We start from the raw sequence: 20,981 nt of genomic DNA, 5'->3' as shown, positions 1-20,981 counted from the left end.
CTGGGAATCGAACCCAGGTTCTGAGCAATCCGTGCTGTAGCGACACAGTGGTGGTGTAGGGGTTATAGCACGCAGCACGGATTGCTGAGGACCTGGGTTCGATTCCCAGCGCTGGTCCTTTTTCTGGTTTTTCTGTGCAGCCATGTCTCAGTTTGTATTTTCGATGCGAAGAATTTGTTTATCCCTATCCCGCGGGGACTATGCTGATTTCCCGCAAAATTAGCCTAAGTTAATTTAATATAAGTATCTAGTAATATTTTTTTATCTAAGCGTCGTCGGTGTCGGGGGACCGCTAAGGTTAATACTTTTAAAAATACAACATATGTACTTTAGCTTCCTGTTTAGAAGAAGGGGGGGACGCTCGATTTTAATGAAAGTTTTCACTTTAAAATTGTATTTCGCAAATAGAACACTGAATCCAAAAATCGTCTTAAACCCCCCAAAGGCCACCCAACTATACCACACATTATAGGGTTAGTCGAGAAAAAAAACACCCCACTTTACGTGTATGGGAGGACCCTAAAAATTTATTTGCCACTTTGTCATGCAGAATTACAGCTTTATAGTACTAACGGTCTCTGAGCTTACCCGCGGACAGACAGACAGACAGATGGACAGACATGGCGAAACTATAAGGGTTCCTAGTTGACTACGGAACCCTAAAAAAAGGAGGGTTTCTGCTCAACATCGTGAATTGTTGTAAATACAGTGGAAAACTGTAACCAGGAATAAAGCACACATTTCTTAAGGAACGCTGTTTTATTGACTAACACAAATCACAAATAAATTAGAACAAGTCAGGTTCTCTACACTTATAACTATGAACGAAACGTGCCAAAGAACATCAAAATTGTCAAGACGACATCTTTTTAACCATTTTTGCCAAGTTAATTTGTAGGGTTGTAAAAAAATAAAAAAAGTTACACATTTCTATAATTGACAGGTAGCGCGTTATCAGAATTATATTTCAATGTTACTTGACACGAACAGTATTTGTAATTAAACAAAAACTACACCGTAGGTACTAACCTCACCGTGCCATCAATACATCTTTAGCATTAATAGATTTTAATTGCTTGAAAATCTCCTCATGCTTCCTTTTAATCCCCCTCTGTCCCAAATAGTAGGGATACCTATTGAACGTGGCCACGTAATATATCCCTGGTTTAGTTCTATCAGTGTACAAGTCCATAGTATTAGTGACCGTAGGGGTTCTATCATAGCAATCGTTGTTCCTCGCTTGCTGGATTGTATCGCATTGGATGCCAATGAAGGTATGAGGGTTGTTTAGAGCTGATAGCCAGAGAAAGAAGGAACGTACGTGGCTGCATTCAATGGTGCATGGTAACCACCAGACGTCTCCTGGTTGGTATTCGCCACCGTTGACGTAGAAGGTGATGTGACCGACGGGGGTGGCTATGCCAAAGCCGTCCATGTTGGTGGCAACGCTGAGGACAAAGTCGGCATCGGAGGGATCTAGTCTTTGGTCTGAAAAACAAATTTAAAAATATCAAAATCGTGGACGAATGTTCTACACTTTCTGCCAACAAACTGCTATTCAGTTTACACAGAGGTATATAGAATATACAAGTATTTCTGTACTTCTTTTATTTTTTATTTGAGTAAATAAATGAGAAATACGAAAAATTTTATCATTCAGCAACTTTTCTTTTCTGTATCAAAAACCATTGTAAACTAGATGATTGGCTTCAAACTTGTACGTGCTTTACGCCTCTAAGAATAAAGGTTGGTATCGGGGTATCAGTATCGGGAGGTTCGTTTGACGTTTCAGTCTTGCTTGCGATTGGCTCATTTAGTTATATTTGATCAATCACAAAAATGACACAAATGTCAAGCGGCTCCACGATACTAACGCCATCTAGCGATAATTTACCTGAGAGTAGTTATTAAGCTAAATAACTTACCAGGCCCCAGATGTCTGAAGCAAGGTCCAGTCGGGTCCAGCCCAACAAGTGAGGAGATGTTCCTGCCAGTTATTTGACGGTAGCTCTTGGCTATGAAGCTCATAGTCTGTCCTCCAAGACTGAGGCCCACCAGCTCGAGCTTCTTGGGATCCAGTCCAAGACTGGTCAGGTTGGCGAGCATCTCCGCTACGTGGAAACCGATGGGACGCATGAAACGTACGGCTCTGAAATAGAAAAGCTTTGGGTAAGATTTGGTGAACGTTATTTACTTACGAACTAAAACTACTATTGATTTACTCTCTGACTTATTGTTCAAAATACACTCATTAACAGTGCCTAGGAATATTTACATACAGTCTTTAACATTTCAATATAGTCATAGGCATAATATTGCTTAATCAAAACATTTTGTTCAAGGGATTTGGCGTGTGTAATTTTTATTTTAAGAGATATTTGGGCAGTAAAAAGTAAGAATTAAATTTTTCAGCTTTTTTGTTATTATATACACATAATAAGAGCTACAGCTTAAAATTTCAAGATTCTAGGACAACTATAGGTTTGGACTTCCCGACAATTTGTACATACGGAATCACCTTTTTCTTTTGATTTCGTTGACTTATAATTTTAAATTAGGTACACGTATACTATACGATGGGACATATGAGTATATATGGGGGAGGCTCATGCCCAACAGTTGGACATAGGCCTCTCCAGTACATAGCCCGGCCATAGTCCACTGTTGCAGTGGACGCCCTATGACTGATATGATGCTGAAACTGAAACTTACACGGGGAAATCCCTGGCAGTAAACTCAACAGTGTCCAATATGAGCACGTTATAGCCAAGTTTCTTATAGATCTCCCCCATAGTTCTGCCCAGCGGCAGCGTGGTAGCATCCAGGTATCCAGCCACATATATGAAAGTCTTCTTCTTCATGTCAAACCCTGGATGCTTGGCGATGTCAGCTGCGTGATAATAGTCGTAGGGCGTCCATTTGGCCCTGAGGACGTTGCCGGGACCCATGACTGAGAGATAGAGGCTCTTCAGGCTCTTCGGCTTGATGACAGCTGGTTTCCATGAGCCTGGACCTGAAGATGGAAAACAAAGGGGATTAGCTGTGGAAGATTTGCAGTTTAGAGTTGGTTTAGAAGTCTCTAGTCTCTGGCTGACAGTTTTTTTTTTTATTCGACTGCAAGTGGCAAGTGGGTCTCCTGATGGTAAGAGATCACCACCGCCCATAAACATCTGCAACACCAAGAGTATTGCAGATGCGTTGCCAACCTAGAGGCCTAAGATGGGATACCTCAAGTGCCAGTAATTTCACCGGCTGTCTTACTCTTGTAATTTGTTAGTATAGTTTATTTTCTACTAAGGAGCTGTATTCATAACCATTACTCTTCCTAATTTTTATTTTCATAATTTTTTACTACGTCTTCAGATAATATTGATCCATATTGTCAATTCTAAGATTTTATTTATTCTCTTATTAATGTGAAATTCATCACTAACATGGGTACCTATAAGTAGGATGTCATTGTATGCTAACAAAACTATAGATTCTTTGTGATCTGAAATAAACGATTTTATTTTATTTATTTATTTAAAATGTTGTTAATAGTTATATTTTTTGGCCACTCATGTTGGTTAGGATCATAGTTCCAACCTAACCTGACCTACCCTAGCACCCAGAGCACCCGTAGAAAAGATATGCTGAAACATGTTATGATTATGAATAGAAAAATAGTACAAAGGAGACTATGATTGATTATTGGTTTTTATTAAAGCTTTTATTTAGCTTGCCCTGTTAGCTGTTGCGTCAAATCTTAAAGTCAATTTTGTTTAATTTCCAGTGGACGGATCGACTTAGAACTTGGTGTACATTTGTAGATTGAATGACAATGCAAGTAAACAAAAATATAATGTATCTAATAAAGGAAACAAAAATTACTGTCAGGAAAAAAGTCTTGTGTTATTTTTTTTAAAAGCTAAGTAAATAAAAAACTTTTTCAAACTTCCAAATAATTGGAGTTGAAGTTTTATGTGAACTTTAGCGCACCCGGTCTCAGTTGTATTCTGGCCCGGGAAGAAAAACATCTTAGTTGTTTATCGTCTAGAAAGTGAAATGTCTAAAAATAATAGTATGTACACGCCCAGGATAGGATTCCGTAGCCAATATATAAATGTTTCTAAGGATTTCGTATTGTGTACTGAATCTTCCAAGTTTAGGTATATTTTCTACCTTAGGCTGCTATTAAAGGGCAACACACACAGAGAGCGGGCGCGGGTCGGGTCGTGTCCGCCGCGGGAGCCGCGCGGTTCGTTGTATTCACACAGAGCGCGGGTCGGACCCGCGACGGGCCCGCGGCGGCTATCAATGTTGCCAGTTTAGTGACTTTATCCCTAGAAGTGACGGCTTTTGCTTAAATCTTAGCGACCAAAAAAAAGTTTTGATTAAAAAAAATGGTTTATCTGGCGACTTTTGGAGTACAAATGAAAACAGTTCTAGAACCAATAATAAGAATAAGAATAATTTTATTTTCTCAAACATCTCGGAAATGTATGCGTTAATGTCACGAAATGGAGACATGAAGTTTCTCATTTATGGCTCCCTACCACCTCTCTACATAACTTCTTGGCCTAGGCCATGAAGTATGTATGAAAATCCATTATTGTCCGCTGCTCTAACTTTTTAATTTTACTTACTAACATTAAACTGACAAAGGAAAAATTACGAACAGCCAACCACCACTACTCTATAAGCATTTGCGATACTGCGATACTACGATACTCTGAACTACTAATAATTCTCAAGCAATCTTAGCCGCCATAATTTTCCTTCTAAATTTGATGTTTTACTACTTTTTTTTTATTGTACCACTGTCGGCGTGACTGATATGTATATTCATGTCAAATTACAGCTTTCTAGTACTAACGGTATCTGAGCTTACCCGCGGACAGTAGTTGACTACGGAACCCTAAAAACAGTATTTTAATCGATTAAACTTTTAATATTACCAAGTACCTACCAAAAATAGAAAACATGACTACCCTCTTTAAAGTTGCTATAAATCATGATAAATAAACATTATCGTGTAATAAATTTCACCTACTTCGTGTATATTAAACACTAGCTTTTGCTAGCGACTTCGCCTGCCAAGAAGTCGTTCACTGTAGTACTGCAGGTAGTAGGACCTTGTGCAAGGTCCGCCCGGATTGCTACCACCATCTTGCTCGCTAATCCTGCCGTGAAGCAGCAGTGTTTAGACTGTTGTGTTTCGGCGTGGAGAGCAAGTCAGCCGGTGAAATTACTGGTACTTGAGCTATCCCATCTTAGGCCTCTAGGTTGGAAACGCATCTGCAATCCCCTGGTGTTGCAGGTGTCTATGGGCGGTGGTGATCTCTTACCATCAGGAGACCCACTTGTTCATTTGCCATTCTATTGGTTCGTGATAAACTCATCACTCCCACATCTCTGGTACCATCAGCCAAATATGTGGTCTACCCTAGAGTTGATAATCGTTTGCATGTCATAAAACAATAATGCCAATAGACGTGTCTGTCAACTTGAAAGTTCGACTTTAGCGACATATCCATTTGATAGCAACTTGTTAAATAATTGATAGACCTCTTATTTTGCCATAGGTAGTTCCTTAGTACAATGAGCAAATTCCACTTATGTGCTAAAGTCCGTATTGAAATCAAGGACTAATATGATGGTACTGGAACGACGATGATATGCCATACTGGCAATGTCAAAAGATCAGTTTTTTTTAACCAACGAAGACAATAGTTGAGTGACGCAGCATTATTAAATTTTGTAGTTTCCGGTAACAGCTCACAAGGTGTGAAAAATATTAATAATGTATTAGTATTTTACAAGATTTTATTTAGTTTCACCTGTCCAGTTGTCTGTCTGTCTTTGTGTCTGTAATCAAATCTTGCAATTTAAATTGGACCAACTTCCAGTAGTTGGATTGACTTGAACTTTGGTATATTTATCTAAATTGCGTGACAATACAAAAATCTGGTAGCGACATCCTGGTAGGCCGGCCAGGATCGTCTCCACAGGACGGAACTCTTCAATGGTTAATGGCATCGACTAGAAATTTGGTATGCAAATGCAGTTTGAGTGACAATGCAAGAACAGTCAATAAAAAGTACAGCTTGTATTAAAAATTAAATTTTACCAAAAACTTATTTCATAATTTTTTATGTTACTTAATTTATCCAAAACATTAGTTAGGGGAGAGCTCAAAGCATATAAGATATTCTGACAGATTGGTTCTACCAATGATGCACACGAACATAAATATATATTTATTTATAATATATATTTTTTTTAATTCTTTGCGACACCATCTCACCGCCAGGAAGTATGACACGCTAAACGCATGGTTGGGCATGCAGGGGTCCCAGACTTTTATTGCGATATTTCGTTCTAGATCTGCCTCATTGAATCGGCTGAGTGCCAAGAATGAGGTTTTGAGATTAGTGTACGAAATTAAATGAAACGAATTTATTTCCTAACAATACAGTATTCAGATGGATGTTATTATTGCTTGTCCAGTAGTCAGTCATGTATTCAGCCTACATACAGGCGTGCAAATATTTAGATTAAAATTGAGAATTACATAAAATATAAATTAACCGGTCAAAAATAATTAATATAATACAAAATTATACAAATTATCTAATTTTACATGTCACGAGAAAATATTTCACACTATAAAAACATTCGTCAAGAAGCCAGCTGTTTAATTTGCTTTTAAATAAATTCCCCTGACGAGGTCGTATCTTTTCGGGTACTCTGTTATATAACTCAATGCACATAAATATATTGCGCTTATAAATTACTTTGCAACATCGCGGTTTTAGTAGAAGGTAGTATGAGACCTTAACGAGGTATATAATAAGAACCGCAGCATAACTCTGTGTTTATTTACTACTTTGACGTCGAATTTATGGCGTTAGGTGTCAAGTTGTATGTTATTAAACTGACGCAATAAGGAGTGACGATTATTACGACCACTGATTATAAAACCGGTTTGACATCGCACCACCTTCTTTTTCGATAAGGTTATTGATTATTGTAGGTATAAGTAATATTACATTATATTCTAAAATACATGGTATTTTTTAATTACATACATACATACATAAAATCACGCCTCTTCCCCAACGGGGTAGGCAGTGACTACATCCTTCCACTTGCTGCGATCCTGGCATACAACTCTCACTTCCTCTACATTCATCAATCTTTTTATGCATGCACGTTTGGTTTAGAGTGGAGTGTATCAGCAGATACCTATATAAAAATACTAAAAAATACATACTATAATATTAAAATACTTTCAAGATTGGCGGTTCATTCTTTTTTTTACAAGATTTCGTTTAACTCGCGATCATCGATTGTAAAAAAAAATCTTTTTACTTCCAAAATAGTGCAATCTACCCCATTTTCTACGGTAGAATGATTTAGATTTTTGTTCCATGCACAGAGTCTATAACAACAACCCAAACCCAGAAGATCAGACCGCAAAAGAATACAAAAAAAACTTTTCTACTTACAGTTGGAGAGAAATCCCGTAGGATAACCTTCAGCAACTTTGTCATAATTAACTGCCGAAACTGACACCAAGAAAATCACAGCGAAGAAGCCTACTTTAAAAAAACACAGTCCCATTTTCACTTATTCCAACGTCCAATAAAAAAATAACACGCAATCTCTTCTAATTTCAAAATTTGATACAAGCAGCCCCTTTGGGCTTAGCAAACGAGCCTCTTACGTTACGATTGTTTTCATTCTCTTCGTGCTCTGTCAAATTCTAATAAATAATGTCAAGGTTTTTTAATAAAATTCGACATGTGCGATGCCTTTAGTAGCAAAAACTAAACAAAGTTATTGATTCGCGAAGATCACTTTATAAACACCACGTGTAATTTGCATGCGTAAAGCGTTAATAGTATTCGCGTTTTTTACTGTCAAGCCAGGGTTGCCGTTCCGTTTTCACTAGTCTCAAACAACTATTGCACGATAAAGACATCATTAAAGACAACTAGAGTACGCTGCTGATGGATGCGCAAAAGAAAACAAGCAGACTGATGCCAATTGCGCGTTTTTGTCTGCGCCCATGGCACTTTGCGATTCCCGGCATTATCAGAAAGTATTGGACATGTATTTTTCCTTTTGTCAATTAAACAAAACATTACAAAGATGAATCTTGTCACAGTCCGAGAGAGGAGGCCGTGACTTCGGGCCATGCTTAAAAATTTCACACGGCGTATCGTGGAACTTTAACAGAACTGGGCCATATAAAAAAAATATATATATCTCACGCGACAATTCACACCAATTGACCTAGTCCCAAAGTAAGCTTAGCAAAGCTTGTATTATGGGTACTAAGCAACGGATAAAATAATTATATAGATAGATACATACTTAAATACATAGTAAACACCCAAGACCCGAGAACAAACATTCGTATTTTTCATACAAATATCTGCCCCGACACGGGAATCGAACCCGGGACCTCAAGCTGCGTAGCCAGGTTCTCTAACCACTAGGCCATTTGCTCGTGGTATATCCAAATCATTTTCTTGTTTCAAGAAAAAATATGTTTCTAATATTTACAAATTAGATTTTTTTTAGGAAACGGCCTTTCAGCAGCAGCTCGTATTGGCAGGCATTCGATTTTTTGCCACTTTTCCTTTCAATATTAGATGGTAAAGGGGTTGTTTCCTAAAAAAATCTACTTATTAAATATTTGAAACATATTTTTGGGCCAATTGAAACTAGGGCATGGATACCGGTATTCGGTATTACCGAAAAACCGGGATACCGGTCATTTTTTCCCCTCTTTTAATACCGGTATTAAATATCTACAAAACCGGTTTTTCGGTATTTTGACTTGTGCTTAAAATAGTAATAGTCGACTTTAATTTTAAACAAGAAAGCACTTTTAATAACTAGTCTTCAGAGTCTTCAGACTTATGGCTTTTGAAGTTACTTACCTACCTAGATTAAGATCTACTTTCAAATTTCAAATTTACCGCGCACAAGTTTGCTTTGCTTATTTGTAGTGTAAGCTTTCTCGAAGTTGGACCTACCTAACTGGACCGTTTGTCCCAGGTATACATAGTCGTTAACAACTTCGAGCGCAGAGCCCCCGACTATTGCGGGAGTTGCGACAACATGGACATTAGTTAGACATGACTTTCGTCTTGCCCATGTTTATTTTTAGGCCAACTCGGTCGGAAACTTCTGAGGTCGGCGAGCATAGCACTGAAGTCTTCCATGGTCTCAGCCATGAATACAATATCGTCGGCGAATCGAAGGCGAGTGAAGTACCCGCCATTAATGTTGATGCCTCGTCCTTTCCGGTCCAGAACCTTAAAAGCATCCTCCAATGCAACGGTGAACAGTTTCGGAGCGATCACATCTCCTTGTCTGACTCCCCGCTGCAGAGGAATAGGCTTCGTGCTCTGGTCATGTAATCGGACGGACATAGTGCCGTTTTTGTACAGACACTAGACACTTCAACACTTCGATATACCGGTAGTCAACTGCACCGCTGGAGAGCCTGCATCACAGCCCAAGTCTCGATCGAATCGAAGGCTTTCTCGTAGTCCACAAATGCAAGGCAAAGGGGGAAGTTATACCCTTCGGTCTTCTGTATAACCTGCCGCAACGTACATGTGGTCTACGGTACTATAGGTTTTCGGAAGCCGGCTTGTTCGGGAGGCTGGAAATCGTCAAACCTGCTTGCGAGACGATTTGTGATGACCCTGAAAAACAGCTTGTAAACATGGCTCAGAAGTGAGATGGGTCTATAATTCTTCAGCAAGGTGTTATCACCTTTTTTGAAGATGAGCACCACCACTGTCTTCTGTTCCATGCTTTCGGTGTTCCCCCTTGGTGGAGGACGGAACTAAACGGCGTCTTAAGGTCCTTAAGGACTGGTTTACCACCCGCCTTCAAGAGTTCGGCTGTAATTTCATCATCACCCGGGGCTTTGTCATTCTTAAGCTATTTGAGGGCCATACTAATCTCGTGCAGGCTGACGTCTGGGATGTCTTCGTGATAGTGTCGGGTTAATCTAGCCCTCGGGTCTTTAGCTAGATTTTCGACGGGTGTTCGGGTTGTCGTGTCGCTATCCATAAAACCTCTCGTTTTCCCCCAACAGCTCAGGTTTGGATGAAATGATTCTGCCGTCGTCGGTCTTCAACTTCATTAACCGGCTTTGACTTACAGACAGATCCCTGGTAAACACCTTAGTCTCTGATACGCTCAATAGCCTCTTCAATGCTATTTATTAGTATTAAATCGGCGTACATCGCGCTTCAGAGATTTTGAGATCTGCCTATTGAACTGCTGATAGCGACAATTAAGCGTCACCAGAAGACTGTAGCAGCATCTCACGCCTCACCTCCATGAGCCTAAGGCCAGAGCGCGAGAGCTTATTGGTTCTAGTACGGCGGGTTTTGAAGAAGTTAGATCCGATCGTATGGACAGCTTCCACAAACCCGTCGTTGTAATCGTTCACGTCGCTACCTAGGCATTCGAAATGGTTTTGAAGTTTGAGCTGAAAGCTCTCGGGGTTTTGGAGCTGATCTGGTTCCGGGCGGAGCGTAGATTTCATCAGTAGAGACCTTTCAAGCTTGAACTGGATATTTAATGAGCCTCGTACAAGCAAAAGAAATTATGCGAAAATTTAGTTGGGAACTAATAATCGGTGAAACAATTTTCACCGAAGCATTAGAGAATCCAATTACATATTATGTAAGTATTAGTTAACAATTAACTTAAGTTTTTTATTTTAATACTTGCTCATTAAAAGGGAAGTTTATTAAATCTTGCTTTTCATGTATATTGGTTATATTTCAACAAAACAACAGACTTATACAGAAAGAAAGAAAAATAAAGGGAAAATATGGAAAATACCGAAAAATTACCGAAATACCGGGATACCGGTTTTCAAAATTTGAATACCGGTATTGCCATCAAGCCCAATACCGCATAGCCCTAATTGAAACTCTATCCGCCTACGGGTTTTTTTTCTGGAATTTTCCGGTAGTTCGCCATCTTACTTCCCTATTTTTTTTTAAAAGTGACGGCAAAAAATATTTATAATGTTAAGTTTATGCGTATTAAAGTCAAGTGCCTATTAATTAATACTACATCAAAATAATTATTGCTTTTCTCCATATCTCGTCAGACGTTTATTGTTGAGGTGTCCTCCTGGTGCCATCAGTTCCACGTTCCACCTCGCCATGCGCACGCGCTTTGCGCCGAGTAATAATTGCTTAGAAACAAAAGCATAAAACATTGCAAATCGGAAAAATTCAACAGAAATAACATTTTCCTTTTTTAACACCCAACACAAAAAGAGGGGAGATGTATTTAGTCTCTAAATGTCAAAGTAAACTAATTAAATTATACAATCTTCAGATTTGTAAAAAGCCTCCAAGGTCAAAAACTAATAATAATTATTAAAATAAATAAATGGAGATGTATAAGGTCTCCAAATGTCAAACTAATAAATATTTTTAAATTAAATTCTGCAACGCGGACAACGGCAACAAAACTAGAAACTAGACACTTCACAACACTACAATACAAATACACCGACATAAACACACACACACACACACGATGACGATCCAAACCTCACCGATGGCCAAAGGCCTCCTTCAAGGCTCTTCGAAGACCGGTTCTGATCCACATTAACCTTTACTTAGGTTTGGGGCGATAGACTTTGACCCCTAGAGCGGTTTCCAATTATTACAAGGTTAATGTCATAAATTCTGGGTATGATTTTTGTAAAATTCTGGTAATCCGGCCAGTTTCGTCTCCCTAGGAAAAAACTCTTCATCGAATAATGGCATTGACTTGAAACTTCACACAGGATATGTAGTTAAAGTGACAATGCAAGTACAGTCAGCACAAAAAACTAGTATTAAAATTATTTTTTAACAAAAACTTATTATAAACTGAGTGCATTGAGTTGAACCGGTCAATAACGTTGCGGCGTCAGTGGTTCCTAAAGATTAAATATTAAACAAATATAATTCTTATTTTTAAACAAAATCAAGGAAAAAAGTCACGTGGCTTTCAAGCCATAATCGTCCGACTCCTAGGCTTATTTGACGGTTAAATTTTTTTATACGGAAGGAACGAATAATAAATTACAAAAACTCGATTTTCAAGCAGCTACAATATTAACATACATTGTTACCTTATTGGAATCTAAATTGCCTGTAGATTTACGTAACACAAAAACCGGAATAGTGTGAGTTCGTTTCGCCCACAAAATTATGACTAGGTATAGAGTTGGTATCCATTACGAAAATTAGACAAAAATACAGAAAATAAGTTTCTGTTAAAAATTTCATTTTTAATACAAGATTTTTTGCTGACTGTACTTTTTGCTAATTGTACTTTACTTTTTCTTGACTGCATATGTATCCGTACCAAATTTCAAATCGGTACTATTAACCATTGAGGAGTTCCCTCCTGCGGAGACGATCCCGGCAGGACCACTCAATGTCAGTGCACTATATTATTGCATTGTCACCAAATTTACATAAGTATTTCCAATTTGCAAGTCAATTATTATTTAATCGTATGGCGTAAAACATTAAACAATTACACTAAAGAAAGCAAATTACAAACTAGCTATAAATCCACATTCAGGGTCCCAAGCCACGACATTAAGTCAGGTGTCAGATTGTACAGATCTCCAGGGGAGCCCGAGTATGAGTGTAGAGGGCAGCGCTGTACAATGTGCTCCATAGTTTGAGCCTCCTCGCCGCATTCGCAGAGGGCCGAGTCCCGCCAACCCCACTTGTACCGAAAGTAGTGACAGCGTCCGTGTCCTGTTCTCAGTCTGTTTAAGCGGCACCAGAGCTTGCGTGGTAGACTGAAACCATCTGGTTTAACCGTGGGGTCTATAGTTTGCAGGGCAGTTCCAGTAGTTTGTGCATTCCACTCGTCCTTCCACCTCTGTTTGATGTCAAAATCCCCTAGGTTTTGGGCTGTTACACAAGCAGGGTGCCGAGATTTAAGCCGTTGGGGTGGAGGGTGACAGAAAGGCTGGTGAACAGGCAGAGACTGGTCCGCCTGTATTTTTTCCGCTTCTCTTTTTAGCGCTTGCATCCTGCGGAGATGTGGCGGAGCAATATGGCTGAGAACTGGGAGCCAGTGGAGGGGAGTAGACTTGATTGTGCCCGAGACACATCGCATGGCCTCATTCAATTTAGTGTCCACTTTTTGTACGTGCGCACTCTCAAGCCATACCGGAGCACAGTATTCGGCTGCCGAAAAGACGAGCGCTGCAGCTGACGTACGCAGGCAATCAGCGGAGGCACCCCAGGTAGTGCCACAGAGTTTATGGAGGATGTTGTTCCGTGAGGCAACCTTCAAGGATACCTTTTGGAGGTGCTCCTTGTACGTCAGAGTCCTATCCAGTGTCACTCCAAGGTATTTTGGGCAGGGATTGTACTTAAGTAATTCCCCTTTGAAAGAGACAGCTGGTTGGTAGTTTGCCATACGGTTATTAAGGTGGAAGCACGCCACTTCTGTCTTGCTTGGGCTTGGTATCAGACGCCAGGAACTAAAATATTCATTGAGCCTTGATAAGTCGGATGATAATACTTCCTCGCCAGACTTGAAGTCTCTACCTTGAAATACAAGTGCTATATCATCAGCATAAATGAATTTGGTGGCCTCAGTCGGTGGTAAGTCGTGGATATATAGATTGAAAAGAGTCGGGGCAAGTACAGAGCCCTGTGGCAGGCCATTATTGAGTTTTCTCTTGCGGCTTTTGGCGTTACCCAGGTAGACCTCAAACTCCCTCTCACTAAGCATGCTCATGATGGTATCTGCTATTTCCCTGCTTGGAATCGTTTTAATAATTTTAAATAGCAGCCCTTGTTTCCATACCGTATCATAAGCAGCAGTTAAGTCCACGAAGACTGCAGTGGATTTTAGTTGCCTCTGAAACCCAGCTTCGATATGTGTGGTTAGGGCTAGGACCTGATCCGTACAACTTCTGCCACCCCTGAAACCAGCCTGCTCGAGTGGTATGACAGCCTCCACGTATGGAGTTATTCTAGCAAGGATAAGGCAAGTCAATTGGACCGCTGGAAGTCGGTCAAATTTAGCTTCCAAGGTTTGACCCAAACAAATAAATAATAGTAGATTGTTGCACCAAGCAGAAAGTTATGTATTACCGCACCGAGTGCCGATTTGGAGCCCGAGCGTCAGCGAGGGCTTTAAAAAGCACGAGGGCAATATAAATTACTTAATGCGAGGTGCATAATCTGCTTTTCTTTCAACTATTACAGGAATAGTTGACGAAAAAAAAAACTCATGCTAAACAATTAATAGGAAAGAAATGTCGATGATTCCATTTATGTAAGTTTACATTCGCATTCTCAATAAATATGTCCACGGAAAATTCGCAAGGTTACCGCCAATATGTTTTTTTTACTTTCTTCTTTTTTTTGGTAGAATTAGTATATATAGCAGATATTTTAAATTTCGGATGGGCGCCAGGTTGGCCAACCAAACACATTTAATATACGCTACTTACTATTTTTGGTAGGATTGGTAGCAACAATTTTTTGTACGCAATCTGTCGAATTTCATAAGACCGTCAGGTGATCAACCTAACACTAAATTTTTTTACACTATGCAGGCTAATTTTATAGCAAAAATACTTGTGTTACTCTTTGGTGGTGCAATTTAAAAAAAAAAACTAAAACAACGCAATAAAATATTTTCATACAATTTTTCCGCTCTAGAGCAGAAATGTCCCGCTTTGTGCTGGGTATTTAGTGTGGTTATGATGAAATTAAAGCATAGTTGAAAGAAAATAAATAAACAGGGCAAGCTAAAGAAAAGTTCTTGTAATAATAAAAACGCATTAATTTTATGGATAGTACTGTGTTAGAGTAACTAACATGATGTATACAGGACTAGTCTGGAATAAACGGTTAGTTAGTATTATTATTACTGTGTTCTGTAAAAAAAACAACAAAGATTTGTATCCTTTTTTTATAAGTTATAATACGTCAAATCTGGCGCAAGCCCGCATTGCATTTTATTCATTTTTAGGGTTCCGTACCCGAATTGTGACAAACGGGACCTATTATTACCTTTCCTCTTGTCTACCACAGTTCTGTATCTCGAGAACTGGAATAGACAGACACATAAAAAACGTAGGTACCTATTAGTTAGAAACTATTTTTATGTTTCGTTGTTTCTCGTAACTTTTAAACACACAAACCTCAAATTCGGAATAATATACGCACTGCATGCAACAAGTAATAAAAACTGACCAAGAGCGTGTCAGACACGCCTAGGATAGTGTAACGTAGCCATTACGAAAAATCAAATAATATTTTTCTAAGGATTTCGGATTTCTTAGGAATCTTTCAAGTTTAGGTACATATATTTTATACCTTAGGCTGCTATTTACTCTTTAACTACTAATAATTCTCAAGCAATCTTAGCCGCTATAATTGTCCTTGCAAATTTGATATATATTGTTGCGGTCTGGTACCTTAAGGGCTAAAACTGGGCCTTAAGGGTCTGCGAGCCTACTAAATACAAAACACGTGTTAACTCGTACGTATCTTTAATCAGACTGCCAAATAGAACATACAAAATTATTCAAAATTGGTAAAAAAAAGTATAAAAACTTAAATTCACTTAAAAAAGGTTGTGCCTTCGGCACATATATCTACTACCATTCTGATTTTTTTCAAATATTTCCACCCAACAGTTTAGATTTTAGAGGGGGGGGGGACGCTCGACTTTTTTAAAGCACTTTAAAGTTGAATATTTCGCAAACCCAGACATAGACAGACAGGGCGAAACTATAAGGGTTCCTAGTTGACTACGGAACCCTAAAAAACCGGTCCAGGGTGAGTTGAGCTTATGGAAAGAACTAAAACTTTGAAGATTATCTGCCTGTGGCGGTACCTAAATTTAAGGACTTAAAACAGGTAGTCATTTTGATGCTAAGAGATGTACGGAACCCTCGCGAGTCAGACTTACACTTGACCAATTATTTGGAATTTAGGCTCATTGTTACTTACATAATTTGTTGCAAATATCTGGCACTTTTTAACCGGTGAAACAATTTGGTTAGCGTGCGGGTGTTTATATAGACACTATACGAGTACTTGGCAATGTTCAGCTTACGCACTCGTGTCGCTTAACGTGTAAGTTATAGTATATATTTTTTTTTAAATTATGTCAAATACCGTCGTAGGGTTAAAATAGTAGATTGAACAACAAGAGCATAAAACGAGCCATTTTACCTGAGACGTTCATATAGCGGCGAGGGTGGATAGACACGTCGAGGGGGAAATGGGTTTAATGCTCTGCGTTTCAGTTCGATTGCGATGAGATGAAATAACAACAGGGGAAACTTTGTTCACTTACTAGGTAAGTACCTTTTATTTTTCATGCATTTCTAAATAGTTATAAATATTTAGTTTTCTTGATTTATTTTGATTTTATTTTATTTTAATTTCATTAAGATTGAAAATTATAAAAAATATATAGAAACTTTTTTGTCTGTGGCTGTTTGCTGTGGCCTTGGTCTTAGATGGAGATAATATGCACTAGAGCATAAAAAGTCATTTTATGTCGCCTAGATCCAGCATAAACACGGAGTTTACAAGCATGATAATTGAAAATTTTTTTTTCACACCTCGCCTTCAGAAAAGTAACTTTTCCTCCATGACGAGAGGGAGCAAAGTGCAACTTTTCTGTTCAAGGCTTTTCTAAGTATTTTATTGCAAATGCCATTTTTCAAGTTGATAATTGTAAAGCCACGCCAGTTTCTATGCTGGTTGTTCTTAAATAATATTTAGAATTTGTTTTTTTCTAGTTTCTTAATGCTCGGTGTGAAAAGTTGTATGAGCCACTCGGGAGCAAAATTATTTTCATCTTGGGCGTTAACACTTGAATCCCTCATTACGCTCCAGGATTCTATTGTAGAATCCTTCGCTATATTCTGGATTCAATGTACGCCCTCGCCGTAAATACACGATTTTGCTCCCTTGTGACACAAATAACTATAGTCCCTGGATGCCTTAAAGATTACTTGTACTTTAGAGTATAGGAAGGTAGGTAGTACACTTGTACGGATTTTCTATATAAAATATGTAACAACCAAAGTTTTTGAAGTTTAAAAATTCAATTCAATTGAGCGTCACGAATATTTAGCAAATATGCCGTGACGGCGGGATTACGATTTACCGTCGTCACAGCGTACGTCGAAATATTAAGAAAATTATATCAACCTTCACCGTTAGCCTTCACCATTCAAAAATCCCAAATGAGTTTTTTTATGTAATTTTTGTAGGTATGTTCTTTTATTTATTTTTGTGTATCTTTTTTTTCTTTGTGTAATCTAAATTTTACAGCGCATTGGTTTTAACTGTAATGCTGTAATTTTTTTTGTGGCTCCTTGAAATAGTACATTGTGTCTTAAGGGCAGTAAATAAGGAATTACGAACGAGAGTCTATTAGAAGCCCGAAGTCGAAGACTGGGGGCTTTAATGAGTCGATGTTCGTAATTGTAGTACCGCCCGTGCGACATACAATGTTTTTCATCACATTTGCGAGTAAAATTGTATATTTGTAAAAGAAAAACAATTTTTTTTTAAATTTGGCGATACCGCTGACTACAGCACTACAGCAGGGCTGGGAGCTGAGGGCTGGCAGCGCCAGCTCACCCCCCCCCCCCCTCGTCCGCAGCATGTGCATGCACTCACAGAGCAGCAGCACACTATGCAGTAACAAAGTCATTTACCGATCTTGGGCTTCGTGGCATGAAAATTAATAGGGGCAATGACTCATTTACCGACCACGGGTTTCATGACAAGCACATTAAGGTCGAGGGTTTTATTTGGGGGGTTGCAACCAAGGTAGCCTGCATTGTACGACACTGTTTACGAGCAAGTGTGATGAAAAAGGGCTTTACACACTTTAAATACGAATGTGCATATTGAAATGGAATTTGACTGATGGAGTAAAAATGTGCTCTTTCTTTGAATACCGGCCAATGAGGGTTTTACGAGAGGCCCAAGTCGGACTCGCGCACTGAGAGTGCCGTATCGAAAATACAAACTGAGACATGGATGCACAGAAAAACCAGAAAAAGACCAGCGCTGGGAATCGAACCCAGGTCCTCAGCAAGCAGCAGCAGGTGCTGCGTGCTATAACCCCTACACCACCGCTGGACAGGAATCTAGACACGAATTTTTCCTATGCATACATATCTCAGGTTGCTTTTTATCTACTACGCTACTTAAGCACCAGCACTAGCGACATCTATGTTTCGCTCTCATCGAGAGACGTCACATTCTTTTGGAACTAACCGCTCACCCAGACAAGAGATGTCCCTACTAAGCAATCAAATTATGATTGGTTTTTGGAGTCTTTTTATATTTTTTCATATTAAATTTGTTACTTTTACGGATATCCCATGAAACCATATCGAAAATATAAACTGAGAGATGGTTGCACAGAAAAACCAGAAAAAGAGACCGGCACTGTAATCGAACCCAGGTCCTCAGCAAGCAGCAGCAGGTGCTGCGTGCTATAACTCCTACACCACCGCTGGACAGGAATCTAGACACGATTTTTTTCTATGCATATACTCGTACATATGTCTCAGGTTGCTTTTTATCTACTACGCTACTTAAGCAGCAGCACTAGCTAGCTGAGAGTTCCGGTCAAATTTGTGTTATGTCAAAATATACACAAACACAATGTAATTTATAAATATTCATTGTTAGCAGAGCCCTGATTTAACTAGACTTGCAGCTCATCAGTGATCAGTTAGGTGTTAAAAATACAATGAAATTCTACTTACAATGAGCCAGGAAACCCACAGGATACCCCTCAGCAGCCGCGTCATAATTTACCGCCGAAACTGACACAAGAAATATCACAGCTAAGAATCCAACTTTGAAGTAACACAGTCCCATTTTCGATTATTCCAAACGTCCAATTAAAATAATCTCATCACCGTTCCAGTCTTAAAACTTGACACGACTAGAAAGCCGAAAACAAATGAAACGATCTTCGTTTGTTTTATTAAAGAATCCTTTTTCAAAATTTATTTAGATTCCAAATTTGAAAGAAGATATTATGAGCATGTTACTTTTTTTTATTCTATTTTATGACATGTGCGAAAGGCACAATAGCAAAAACGCGACAAAGACATTGAAACGACCAGTACTTTTATAAATACTGTGTAATATTTAAATAGGTATATTTGCTCGCAATGATGTTGTATTATGTTTACCGCCAGGGTTGCTGTCAAATTGTTTTATTTTCTGAATATATTAAACATACGTGACGTGAGAACGCGGAATACTTAGATAATATTTTTTAAATGTGAAGAGTCTATGTCAATGTCAAAAGGTTTTATTAAGTTCTTTGACGTCATATTTGTCGTTATGGGAAATGATTGGCTGAGAATAATTTTGGGGGTTTACTTCTAACAGGTTTTCTCGACAGATTTATTCTCTCGAGTTATTTTTTATTATTTATGAGACATTTTTTCACCTTATTTCACTTACATAACCAACACTGGAGGCAAATATTTCCTACTTCATAGAGATATCAGTAATGTAGTCACTTTTACTGTAGAGCGAGCGAAATAGGAGAAGTGTTACTCGTAGGTACAATTGCAACTAAAACGCGCGACCCGAGCGAGCGAAGCAAGCGCGCCAGTTTGGCGCCAGGACCTAATTATATTGCGTAATATTTGATACATTTACCTAAAAAAATATACGGAACTCAACGTTCTTGTGTCCGACTCACACTTAGCCGTTTTTAGGGTTATTTCGGGGCTGTATTTCGAGAACCGTAATAGATAGACAGTTGAAATTAACATGTGTATTTTTACTGCTGATACAACATGTTATAAAATATTTTGTAGCCAAACTGCGGTTCTGGCTCAAGGAAAAATGTTTTTATACTATGTCTGAATTTTTGGAAATGTAGTAATAATTGTGACTAGTGGTATAATATAGGTGATATAATATTAATTGATTATTTTGTAAATTGTTTTTGTAACTATCTATACTATTTTGACATTATTCTATATAATTTAATGATAATGAATGAAATGTGAATTATTATTATTATTACTATGATTATTATTATGATTATGAGTATTATTATTATTATTTATTAGATCCGATTATACATTTTGCATGCCAATGTATGGTGAATTGTGTTGATCTAAACTCATTTTTTGTAACATCATTTGTACCATAATTCGAGCAAATAAAACTTTGAACTTTGAACAACAAGCTATAAAAGTAAAATAAAGTCGGTTAAGTAGATTAAAAATTAAGGCAAGAAAAGTATTATTACTAATTTTATTTACAAAGTTTCAATGGTTTTTCTAAGGCAACTCACTTTAACCGGCTTTTATTATTTGTTGATATTATGCAGTTTGTTTGCCGTCACAGAGATAGACCGAAACCTAGAAAAGTAAGGGTGTCCTAATCAGTTATTTTAGCGACCACCTACGGAATCCTCGGTGCGTTGGTCCGGCTCCCACTTGTCCATTTTTTTTTCTTAAGCAACTATATTGTGACGCTATGTGTTCAACTTATTAACGACGATCTTTTACGGAAATTTAAATGACTTTGTGTAAAATACTCGTTTTGGATATAGTCTTAGGGGCTGTTTCACCATCCATTGGTTAGTGTTAACTGGCGGTTAGGTGTGATGCCGTCTCTTTTTGTTTTGTTCGAATAGACGGAGACGGCATCACATTTAACCGTCGGTTAACGCTAATCAATAGATGGTGAAACAGCCCCTTAGCCTAACTAAAGATAACAGAGACAACGAAATGAACATACATACCTAGGAACATCCTTTGAGGTATGTTATTGTATGTAGAGGTAGACAAACATCCAGTTTTCTTAAATATGGTTATGTTGACGACCAGATAAGCTAGTAGGTAATTAAGTTCTACGAACCTTGAGGTTTGATCGACACGAAGGATTCGATCC

The 20,981-nt window shown here is 38.4% G+C and overlaps 1 protein-coding gene across 2 annotated transcripts; it reads right to left on the bottom strand.

The window, feature by feature from the left end:
* Window positions 1-740: 740 nt before the first annotated feature.
* Window positions 741-19,331, bottom strand: LOC141430175 (phospholipase A1 member A-like). 2 transcript variants are annotated; one of them, XM_074090748.1, is made up of 4 exons: window positions 18,821-19,331; window positions 2,713-3,013; window positions 1,926-2,149; window positions 741-1,488 (listed from the first exon to the last, which is right to left on the bottom strand). In XM_074090748.1, exons 1-4 carry the CDS (start codon window positions 18,933-18,935, stop codon window positions 1,031-1,033), a joined length of 1,098 nt encoding a protein of 365 aa, XP_073946849.1. In that variant the 5' UTR covers window positions 18,936-19,331; the 3' UTR covers window positions 741-1,030. The 2 variants fall into 2 exon arrangements, with proteins under 2 accessions (XP_073946849.1, XP_073946851.1); XM_074090750.1 differs by lacking the exon at window positions 18,821-19,331 and adding an exon at window positions 7,494-7,825.
* Window positions 19,332-20,981: the final 1,650 nt, after the last annotated feature.

Source organism: Choristoneura fumiferana, chromosome 8, assembly GCF_025370935.1.
Source record: "Choristoneura fumiferana chromosome 8, NRCan_CFum_1, whole genome shotgun sequence".
Lineage (NCBI taxonomy): Eukaryota > Metazoa > Arthropoda > Insecta > Lepidoptera > Tortricidae > Choristoneura > Choristoneura fumiferana.
The sequence above is the reverse complement of the archived record's forward strand: the minus strand, read 5'-3'. Positions and strand labels throughout refer to the sequence as shown.